This window comes from Pleurodeles waltl, chromosome 1_2, assembly GCF_031143425.1.
Source record: "Pleurodeles waltl isolate 20211129_DDA chromosome 1_2, aPleWal1.hap1.20221129, whole genome shotgun sequence".
Taxonomy (NCBI): Eukaryota; Metazoa; Chordata; class Amphibia; order Caudata; family Salamandridae; genus Pleurodeles; species Pleurodeles waltl.
In genome coordinates, this window is record NC_090437.1 from 167,946,942 (window position 1) to 167,959,390 (window position 12,449).

General features: G+C 40.6%; 1 protein-coding gene across 2 annotated transcripts in view; it reads right to left on the minus strand.

Moving 5' to 3' along the window:
- Window positions 1-12,449, minus strand: part of LOC138298754 (zinc finger protein 34-like) — a 298,592-nt gene that overhangs the window by 37,715 nt on the left and 248,428 nt on the right. For both annotated transcript variants that reach the window (XM_069236900.1, XM_069236899.1), the window contains one exon: window positions 8,033-8,131. In XM_069236900.1, the coding sequence (XP_069093001.1) occupies window positions 8,033-8,131 (99 nt within the window). The remainder of the gene's footprint in view (window positions 1-8,032; window positions 8,132-12,449) is intronic.

Sequence of the window (12,449 nt, forward strand, 5' to 3'; positions counted from 1 at the left end):
AGACCCCATACCTTCTGGAACTTTCAGGTGCATCTCGTTTTCATGCACAATTTTCTCCACCCACATACAATGGTCCACTCAAGCACACCACTTTGACTTTGTGTGATACAGCGGATTCCTCCACATCTTAGCAATACACCACTTTAGAAATCCGGAACAGAGCATGAGTTCATTTCTAGTTAAGACGGTGTCATTGAGGATTTCCACAATAACAGATTATGTTGAAAGTGGGATCCTGGCATCCAACATCAATGATAATGTGTCCACAGTTTCAGTCCTGCGTATCTGCATAGTCCTACTTCCACAGATTGTGGGCCTGATATACAGACTGAATTTTGTAGTATATAAGGTAGCACTAGAGTAACACTATTCACTTACTACAAAGTGCAATACACAAACCTACAAGTGTAAATCTCCGTCTCCACTGCTCGCATCTTTTCAATGGGGGAAATCCTCACACATGTAGGTTTTCTACTTAGTAAATGTGGGAGGAACCAAGGAGAGAGGGTGGAAAAGGGGGCTTACTGAGTAATAAATGGGAGGGGATTAGGGAGGAGAAAGGAGGTATTTAGGAAGGGATAGGAAGGGGTTTAGGGAGGGAAGTGCACCCACCCATAAAAGAGTAAGTCCATTCCTATAAACAAACTGCACTTCCAAAGCTACTATAGGGAAAAAGGACCCAAAATGGCAGTAAATGTACCCCAGCTAAGGAGCAGGTTCCGCATTACATAAGGCCAACCACTGGTATTGCAACACTTTCCCGTAGAAAATAATGTAAAATTAAATAACATTATTTACACTAGCTAAAAATATAAATACACTTAATTCACAGGTAAAAGAAATTCTAAAAAAAAAATGTATTGCTTTATTTTAAAATATTTTAATAACCTTTTTCAAATGTAAAAAATATTGCACCATTAGTTTGTATTAAAATACACGTACATTACATTTAATTAATTCTATACATCACTTTTGTTAATTATTAATAGATAATAAAAAATATACTTTTTCACTTTATGTGGGAATTCTTTTTTATAATTGGAACTTTGGAAAAATAATTTTAATCTCATATTATATATTGAAAATAATTGCATAGCCACTAAAATTAAGTTAACAGTGCTGTAGAATTTGTTTTATTTTGTTCTATATTTAAAGTAAATGTATAAAATTATTGTACATTAATACTGAACATAAACATATGATTACTATTTTTTCAAAGTTTAATAAACCTTTTTACTTTACCAAAGGGAGACCTCTGTCACCGGGAGATATCCCTGTGTTAAAGTTTAGGGACATTTTCTAAAAGGCCTTTTGGGCCAGAACTCCTGGAAGCAAGGTGTCAGGATTCAAGCCACCGCAGTTACCCAGCCCGCAGAAGTGGACTCACCATGGGAAGAACCCAAAGGGTTGCGCAATTATCCTGAAAAAAACACAGCATTTCTAGCTGGAAGGCCTCGTCCTGTGTTGGCTGAAAGACCAGATAAGTCAAGTTGCTCATTTTTCAGGTGCTGAGGGTTGGAGGAATGAAGGGACGCATAGTAATGTTGCATTTGGTCCATAGTCACCACAGTGCCGGGATATGATGAAAGGGAAGGGGTCCACTCTGGTGCGGACTCCAAAGGAGGAGAACGAGGGGGCGGTGATGCCGAAGGGCGTGATGGCGTCCAGGAGGACTTACTTGGAGATACCGAAGGACCCCCTGAGGTCGACGGAACTATTCTAGAATGACTTTAGGAGTGCTCCCGGGACCGTGAGGATGAAGAAGGACTCCGACGCTGGTGAGAAGAGAACTGGTCCGCTTGTGCCGCGAGGAGCTTCATGCGACGCGCCCTCAAAAACTTCGGTTTCAGATGATGGCAGGCGTCGGCGTCATGATGAGACCCCAGAAACCACAAACAGACGGAATGGGGATTCGTGACTGACCTCTGCTGGGAACAGGTTCCGCAGGGTTTTATCCCAGAAGGCATTTACACTATTAAATTTGAAAAGATGGTAAAATTACACCCGAAGTCGGGTAGAAAAGCCCCAAAGGGCCTGTGGTACTTGCCACACCAGATCCGCAATGCTGCGCGGAAAATAAGAAACTGATGTCAGCGCATCAGAGGAGGAATATATGTACTCTGCTGACGGCACGCTGCGGAGTTGCTCAACGCCCTCTACTGACGCGCTGAGGAAAAATCTCCAGATCCAGTCTGATGCCTGGGGGAGAATTCTAAGATAAGTAATCTGCGGCTAGTTGCCTCTATCAGATAACTGATATTGTATGCAGAGTAAATCAAGTGACCAAACTAAAGATCTTTTTCTTGGAAAGAAAACCACTGAAGAAAGTCAGCTGAGACAGATCACTAGTAAAACACAAAATTATGCTTTCAGTTTTAGTTGTTTAAGCTGCTTTATAGCACTCAGTAATACAACTGAAAATCAACTGTCAGTTTTGTCTCTGGAATACCTCTGCTAAGCAACGCCAATTGCTCTCCAGTGCATCCAAATGGTTTCACATGGCTCCAGATATAATTCCATCTCCAGACATGAAGTCACAAAATATATTAGGCATCAACTAGCGTGCTGGTGTCAATTCCTGATAACTCATACTACACTCTATCAGGCATGCACAGAGGAACCAAAACAGTCACCGCAGCGACAAATGCAGCACATAAGATTTTCATACTATGGGATTTTTTTTTAAAATAATTTTTCTTTCATATTTGCTTCATAGAACAAAAAAGTGAAGTGAGAGAAATAAACATACTCAAACACAATAAAGTATCACAGTACCTTGACATTAGAATGCAGGATTCCATATATACCGTTCAGTTGACATACTGCACATCCTGAAATTACTCTATCTCGCACTAACCAGGTTCTCAGTGAACCCTCTTTAAGCTATGACCTCAGATGGACTAAAGAGCCAGACAGGTATTTTTTTTACCATATTTACAAGTCTATAATATACTTTCCACAGACCCCATACCTTCTGGAACTTCCAGTTGCATCTCTTGTTTTCATGCACAATTTTCTCCACCCACATACAATGGTCCACTCAAGCACACCACTTTGACTTTGTGTGATACAGCGGATTCCTCCACATCTTAGCAATAGACCACTTTAGAAATCCGGAACAGAGCATGAGTTCATTTCTAGTTAAGACGGTGTCATTCAGGATTTCCACAATAATAGATTATGTTGAAAGTGGGATCCTGGCATCCAACATCAATGATAATGTGTCCACAGTTTCAGTCCTGCATATCTGCAGAGTCCTACTTCCACAGATTGTGGGCCTGATATACAGACTGAATTTTGTAGTATATAAGGTAGCACTAGAGTAACACTATTCACTTACTACAAAGTGCAATACACAAACCTACAAGTGTAAATCTCCGTCTCAACTGCTCGCATCTTTTCAATGGGGGAAATCCTCACACATGTAGGTTTTCTACTTAGTAAATGTGGGAGGAACCAAGGAGAGAGGGTGGAAAAGGGGGCTTACTGAGTAATAAATGGGAGGGGATTAGGGAGGAGAAAGGAGGTATTTAGGAAGGGATAGGAAGGGGTTTAGGGTGGGAAGTGCACCCACCCATAAAAGAGTTAGTCCATTCCTATAAACAAACTGCACTTCCAAAGCTACTATAGGGAAAAAGGACCCAAAATGGCAGTAAATGTACCCCAGCTAAGGAGCAGGTTCCGTATTACATAAGGCCAACCACTGGTGTTGCAACACTTTCCCATAGAAAATAATATAAAATTAAATAACATTATTTACACTAGCTAAAAATATAAATACACTTAATTCACAGGTAAAAGAAATAAAAAAAAAATGTATTGCTTCATTTTAAAATATTTTAATAACCTTTTTCAAATGTAAAAAATATTGCACCATTAGTTTGTATTAAAATACACGTACATTACATTTAATTAATTCTATACATCATTTTTGTTAATTATTAATAGATAATAAAACATATACTTTTTCACTTTATGTGGGAATTCTTTTTTATAATTGGAACTTTGGAAAAATAATTTTAATCTCATATATTATATATTGAAAATAATTGCATTGGCCACTAAAATTAAGTTAACAGTGCTGTAGAATTTGTTTTATTTTGTTCTATATTTAAAGTAAATGTATAAAATTATTGAACATTAATACTGAACATAAACATATGATTACTATTTTTTCAAAGTTTAATAAACCTTTTTACTTTACCAAAGGGAGACCTCTGTCACCGGGAGATATCCCTGTGTTAAAGTTTAGGGACATTTTCTAAAAGGTCTTTTGGGCCAGAACTCCTGGAAGCAAGGTGTCAGGATTCAAGCCACCGCAGTTACCCAGCCCGCAGAAGTGGACTCACCATGGGAAGAACCCAAAGGGTTGCGCAATTATCCTGAAAAAAAACACAGCATTTCTAGCTGGAAGGCCTCGTCCTGTGTTGGCTGAAGGACCAGATAAGTCAAGTTGCTCATTTTTCAGGTGCTGAGGGTTGGAGGACATCAAGGAAGAGTCCAGCATCTGGGAATGATGTTGAGACTCCAAATAGTCCTGGAAAAGAGATTGCTTCCTTGAGGAAGAAAATGACTTATTGTTCCCATGTTGCTTTTTGTGTTTTTTAATGGAAGATCTCGTAGGAAAATGCTCCTAGAGGGTGACCTAACTTTAGGAAAGGGAGTTCACTTGCGAGCCTCAGTGCAGACTATAGCCGAAATTAACTCGTCCTGCTCCATGTTGACCTTCAGGTGCATGGAGACACAAGAGTCACAGGCCTCAGCCTCAAGCCCACAGATACCACAGAGTCATCATGGGGGTTCAAAAGAGGCATCTTAGAGTTGCATTGTCGGCAAGGATTAAAGCTTGAAATCCTTTGAGGAGACATATGACTTAGTCGCTGTTGAACAGCTGGTGAATTTGTTGGTGAAATCCTGAGGGTGAGCTCAGAACCATGTTGATGATGGTAGCTAAAACAGGAGCTGACACCAATACACTGGTTAGTGCCTGATATACTTCAGTCAAGTCACATCAGGAGGCCTAGCTCAGGACGCGTGCTACCACCATGCAGAGCTGAAGTTCATTGCTGGAGAAAGGTTTGGTGGACCAGCCTGAAGCCAGGAAGAAGTAGCCATAAAGTGTGGAATCTGCAGAAACTTGTATTCATTAGAAGAAGTCAGTTAACAGAGCCTTCTTTACTAAAGTTATTACCATCAAAAAATGCCTTAAAAGATGGACATTTCAAATCACAGAAGCTCAGAAATTAGGAACCATGAGATGATCCACTGCCACTTTTAGGACTCACTAAAGTGCTCTCGAGTTAAATGGAGAGTTGCTATTCACTAAACTTCTAAGGAAAAGTGAGTGATACTAATGGTACCATGAAGAGTAAAGACATATCTAACTTCCTCATTTTTGCAGAAGAGGGACAAGAGCACATAAAAACAGCAATGCAAATTATAATCTAGCCTATCATGTTGGCCCTTGCAACACTGGACACAAGTGATTTTTCACAGCACGATGACAGTATATAATATTCGTCTGATGACCCAGTTTGACAACAGGTCTGTATGATGAGGGGCTTTACTTGAGCAGCACAGAGCAGAGTTCTGCACCTGCATTGCATAAAATGAGTTCATTTAACCTGACATCTCTGTGTTAGTGCTTTATTTTCAGACAGTAAAGCTCGGAAACAGTAATCAGAATTTGCCTCTTTCTGGTTCTTACCTGTGCTGTGTTAAAATAAAGTACAACTCAGAGAAGTATAGGGTTAAGTGAACTCCCTTTACGCCCTACGGCACATAGAAAAGCCAGACAGCTCTGTACTGTGTCAGAAAAGCCTATCGTGATACAGCCCCTGGTGTTTTCTCAGAGATAATGTATGCATTTATGAATGGATAAGGTCTGCAGGAAGCAGGTTTTCCGAGATCTGATAATCTCAGACTCTCTGACAGCGCCGGCTTTAGGTTGGTGCGAGCGGTGCGGCCGCACCGGGTGCTGACCTCAGAAGGGGCTCTGTGTTTAGCATAACTTACAAAACCTGCAATATAAAAGCACCTGCTGCAAAGTTTCTTGTACATCCAGCCTTCAGGAAGCAATTAAAATGTCAAGATACCTCTTGCGAGTAATGTTCTTGCTAGAGAGAGAGAGAGATTGGAGGTTTGTCTAGTGGCAGCTTTAAAGTAGCGCAGACGGTTAATGGTACTGCTGCAAAGAACAGAATGATATTTTGTGTGGACAGCTGAGTGGATTAGTAAAGCCAGCCTTTACAAGCCCATTAAAACTAATGAATGCATGTGAACGGGGGGCTGTACAGAGATGAGTGGCACATTTGCAGGGCGGTAGTGAGGGAGCTGAGGAGGATGTCATGGGGTGGAGGGAGGCAAAAAACAGACTGACGCACAGGGCGCCACCAACGCTAAAGCCCGCCCTGCTCTCTCATGCACAGATATTGCTACTAACTGGTGGGCTAAATGGGAGAAATTACCACACTAATCATAGTCACCATTTATTAAAATCGTACATGGTCTTAATAAAACCTTTAAAATAAATTAATAAATTAATTTTATCTACTTACAAAACATAATCTAAACAAGAAATCTCCCACAACTGAATCTTGGCCAACCTTGCCAGTCGCCTAAGAGATTATGCACCTCTCAACTGCACTGGGGTAGCTTGCCTTTGTAAGACAATGGTAGCACTGAATTACCACTCCTGCTTTCTTGTCGTGCCCCAGGAAGGCGTATGCACAGGTCTGCACAACCATGCCCTGCCCCTAGTTTGAAGGTTCCTTTTGTGCACGACATACTGTTTGAGCATACAAAGAACTGGAGCAACCACTTCCACTGCAACTGAGGGATCGTACAAAATATGTCACTTATAAAGTCGAGGCAGTAATACATTTGCTTGGGCTTTTTTCAGAAAAAAATATTGGAACTTTCCTTCTTATTTTTATGGTCCATGTTTGAGGAATGGTTAGCAAGGCAGTGTGCTGATGAGTTTTAAATTCAGTCTTGAAATATTAGGATGACTGATATGAAATTGCTGTTATAAAATATCTAGGAAAATAAACATGCTTGGACTCATTTTTGGCAGTGAATACAACTCACAATCCTCCTACATATATGTACATGCTTTACCTTGAACTGTGAGCTCAAGTATAATGATATGAAAGTCATTCTCCTTGCCAGGGGGCACATGGAACAGAGATGAGGAAAATAAATCAGTCCGATTCACAAATGATAATTGAACTACACATTTTTGCCTCCAATTTAATGGAATTTCCTTCTTTCATATGTCTTTCAAAATCCTAAAGAGTAAGCCATAGAAAGCTACAGATTTTCAGTTGGATTCCAGTTCAATTTATACAGGTTGATATTAGATTTGTACTTTTATTTTTTTACCTCGAGGAAAGCCTTCTCTTATACCCCCTGAAAGTATAGGCAACTTGGGCCACTTTCTTTTTCAATGCACATCCTTCTGCATTCTTTTGTTACTAAGTTTAAGTGTGCAAATTGAATCTAAAAAAACCTATTGCCAATATTTGTGACTAAGAGGAAAAACATTTGTGTTTTTCATCACCTCAATGGCCACACGACTGCCAGTTCTCTGGGGACACCTGTTTTTCTATCCCAAACCTTATACTTTTAACAGAGAAAAATCTTGCGTACGGATGACTTGCCAATGGTCAAAAGTTGAATCTCGGGTAAAAAAAAAAAAAGGGTACTGAAATCCTGAATCTATAATTCAAGACTTGGAAATTGCATCATTTGATCCGAAGAATGTTTCATGAATCTAGCCTAGAATAAAAGCTTAACTGTAAAGAATCAACAATATCCAATGCGATGATTTGAGATCAGATTTACGTCTTATCTTAGATGTCAAGTAGGCCACTGTCCAAATCCATGCAATACATTTGCTTTTTGCAGAGAAAGGGTCACTCACTGTACAGTACCGTAAATGTATTTATTGTGGAGCAACTTGGGGTTTCTGTGTGGTGGACTTTCATTATTCTTCGAAGGACTGTATTACTTTAAAGCACTTCAGATTTACCTGAGTTGAGGTTGGTGCTGCTTTCACAATACTGATCGAGCTGGATTACGCCTTGCTTGTCTTTTCTCAAAACAACGTCATTATTCTGAAATGGTAATCCTGTGATCAAGCAAAGAAACTGTTACAAATTTACTTTAAAGAAATAATCACAAGTGTTAAACAAGCGAAAATCCTATTTTAGGACCAATTGTTCTTTGTAATAAATGCCAGAAAGTGGCAACTCAGGGGTCAACCCACAAAACCTGAATTCCCGCCAAAAGTCCGACATTGGTTCATTCAGGGTTACTCCCACATTTGGAACAATTTCTGAACTTTTGAGCATCGTCAAAGAATTTCAGTAGTATGCAGAGAATAAGACAGTCACAGATTTCAAGCTGAATTGTTACAGTTGCACAACTATGCACGTGGAAATGGAACACAAATGTGAGGCAACATAGAATAAATTCTTTGTTCCTTTATGGAGAAAGCATAGTTCCATTTAGAGAAACCCACTTTCTTATGCCACTATCAATTTTGGAAGTGTTCAGAACCCATTTGCCACTGGAAACGACATTCTCCTGCTCATTCCCATGGTAAGTCTGAGTGTATTTCAAACGAGAGAAACAACCTGCAAGCCACTGATCGTTACCTACAAACCTCCATAAGAATATTAAACACTGAATCGAAGATAAAGGAAAATCTTCTTCCCTCACAAAAACCTCTATTGGCAAATGTATTTTGTGATGGTAAATGCTGCCACTCCTCTTACTATGTGAATCGGGAATGTGAATTTACCCTTGCACTGTTGTTAGCACACCTAAGTTGAATATAGGGGCACAAAACCTTAAAAGACTTGTAACCTCTGCAATTTAAATAGAGAACTGACTTTTTCACAAGGCATTTTGCTCACTGAAGTTCAATTTAGGAGCACAAAATTAGTACATTACAAGTGCACAATGCCCCTTCTGGGCTGCAGAATCAAGATGGGGTGAGTTTCATGTTGGTAATGTGCATTTACTATTGTGGAAAATCCATAGCAATAATGGAATACATTTGCAAGTTTGGGGTTAGAGGTGGGATTCTGGGCATTGCTGATAAGGGAAAGATACAAAAGTGAACTGCATAAACTCAGGAATGTTTGAAAATTCAAATGTCTGTATGTATATAGGTTTTTATATTATTGCTGAAGTGCAGTGCAGTGGAGGACTGTACCTTATAAGGAGGGAGGATTTTGGGAGGCAATACAAGATTGTGTGCATCAAGTTAGATTTAAATCTTTGAACTACACAACTGCATTATATTCCACATGGTTACAATTTATTTTACATATCTACATTTTAGGAACATGTTGATTACAGGTTTTGCAATGGATCATACGATTTTTAACCAAATGCCGAGGCTAGGATTGAAACCCATGTCCCAAGTGCTAAAGTCAGCAGTGTAGTGACTAGACTACATCTTTTCTCTTTATAGAATCTCACGATAAAAAAACTGCAAATTTGCTTCTGGTACAGGCAGTAGCAAGTCACTGTTCATGGTGTGAATATGGAGGGACCATTCAATATTTAATAAGAAGATGAAGATGCAGGAAAAGGTTTTTCTCCAACTATAAACATATTTACATGTGGAGAACAAAACTGACAGGTGTAAAAGCCTGTGAGAGAAAGAAAACCCAAATGGGGGACCGTTATGCACCGGAGTACTCCAGAAATTCTGTTTATGTTGTAAATTCATTGGACTATCCAATGATCCTTTATGACTCCCTGAATAATTATATAATTGCTTTAGCATTGCTATCTCAATTGCATGGAATGTTGGCCCTCAATATGGTAGGCTCTGATAAGGCATTTGATTGTGTCGAATGGGGTTCCCTCTTTGCTGTTCTTATCAACACGGACTTTGGCCAACAATTCATGTGCTTCATTTATTATATACATATCTAGTGAACAAGTTACTAACCATCCGTAACATTCTCTCTGGGGGATCTGACTGCAGATTCTTCACCATTAGAATAATTCCCATATAGAAGACTGGATTCAAAAGCTTTTCAAAGCAATGCTCCAGCATGTCAGTTGGTGGCGGTGTGTGGTTGCATGTTGACTTCGTTTTGTCCTGATGGTGATGGAGCAGAGCTGTATAGCCGCCACCACTGCACGCTGAAATCAGTTTCTTTCTTTGCTTTCTTAACTCTGTCCATGTCCCAAAGCGTACAGTCCAAGTTTAATCAGAGGTAGCATTGTGCAGATCTTTATATCAGGACCTTTATAGATGAGAAAAGAGATCATTCTGCAGAATGGGGAGGTGGGAGGGCAGTGAGGAATCTGTGGTAAGTAAGAGTATCCACCAGAAAGAACATTACCAAAGGTAAGAAACTTGTCCTTCTGATGAAAATTATTACCACAGATTTTTCACCTTCAAAATAGATAGCAAAGCAGTACCTCCCAAAAGGCAGTGGGTCTTTGCAGGGGACTCAGACAAAAAAACTCTTACAGGACTGAACAGGCGAAATTCCCTTCCTGTCAGATCTGGCTGTCAAGGCAGTAGTGCTACGTGAACATGCACTGATGCCAATACCATGACCTGACATATGTCTAAGACACCCATCCCATTTCAAATGCAGCTCACCCTCTCCACTGCACCCTCTGGTGCCTGATTTGGCAGCAACCTCCATTTGTGACCATTTCAGTAAATCACGAATCAAGACCAACAACAGGAGTGCAGCTACAGATTTTCAAGCCATTGCAATTTGCTGTTTCACCAATACCAGGACCATACTAACAAATCTAAATGTGTTTATTGTTTTTTCAAATGGGTTTCACGTCTAAAAGGCAGTGAATACGTTCCAGTGGAAGGAAACCATTGATTAGGTTCCCATGTGTCTAAGCACTTCTTCCCAGTACAACTGCATCACCAGGCATTGCCACACCAAGTGGTAAAAGCCTGCTACAAATTCAGGGCAGCAAGGGCATGAGATTGATGCCTTGGGCTACATACATCACACCTCCCACCCACTTTGTGTGAGGTAACTATGTTGGACTATATTAAACTCGGTATCGGGGAGTCTGGCATTCACATCAACACCCCTCTCACTGATGTAACAGCTACAAGCTCCTGTCCCATTCAAAACTCCCACCATTCCTTGAGCTGCCAAGTGGAGTGTTTCATCTGCTGCATTGGCACCTTGTAGATACATGTTAACGCCTTCCTCTGATGCCCATTAGTCAACAACATCGTCAGCGTTGGTACTGGGTCGGGCACTTTGTGCAGAACTGCCCAAACCTGTCTTGTTACTTTGGCCACAGTCCCATACAGCAGAAAGTGTCCCGAGCCCAGTCGGTATGAGTCCCTAATATTCAAATGTGTGCAGCCATCCATTCTCTACTAGGTCTCCTCATACTTTCAGCCTCATTTACGTCAAGCTATTGATCTGAAAAGAGGTTTTCAGGTTCTTGGTTTGGGGCAGGAAGCAGATAGGCAGGTCTGAGGAGTATCGACCCAGGACTGACAGACACATTTCCTCCAGCAGGACCTAGGTACTTTCATGAGCATGCTGTCTGTTTTAATACATGATGTTGTGCCCTTTAGGTAATCAAACACATTGCATCCCTCTAGACCAGTCATCACATCTTGTTCTATGGTGTTTTCTTCCACCATATAAGGGTATAATTATCTCCTGTACTTCCCGGAAGAAGGAGGGCCCTGGTGCCAGTGGGTAGGGTGGTGAAAAAATATAATACCTTGGGCACAATAAGCATCCTAGAAATCCCAATCCTTCCCATCAGCGTCAATGGTAGTTGTGTTCAAAATGGTAGAGATTGCCTTGTCACGGATAGAACCCTCCACAGTTTCCCACTCAACAAGGCCACCCTTGGAATGGTATACATTTACTCCAAGATATTTTATGAAGCCCAGTGGCCAGGGAAGTTGGGTGATAGGCCAAGCCATTATCTCGTGGTCTGGGATTTTGAGCATTGGAATAAGCAGGGCTTGTCCCAATTAAAAACAACCAGTCATTCAGAAGTCTATCATCAGAGGGACATTTGTGCTGTCAGTATGTAAATATATTAGGGCATCGTCTGCATATAAAAATATGTTGTGAGCTTTATCTTCAAATGTGATCCCCCATTAAGGGCCCTTACATCTCAATAAGCAGGCCAGAGAGTCCATAGCCAGTGCACAGATTATGGGTGACAGTAGGTGCCCTTGTCTGGTGCCCTCGTTATGTTTCTCTAAAACGCAAATCACAGCGTCTGTATAACCCTGCACCTCTGGGCCAGTATATAATAATGAATACAACTTTTGGAACTCCGGACCTGCTCCTTGTCTATCAATAACAGAAACGGCCGACTCAGGGAGTAAAGTGCTTTTTTGATATCAAGCGATGCTATCCAATGTTGGCCGTTATTTCGTTTAGTCCAAACGGTTATCCTAAATAGGC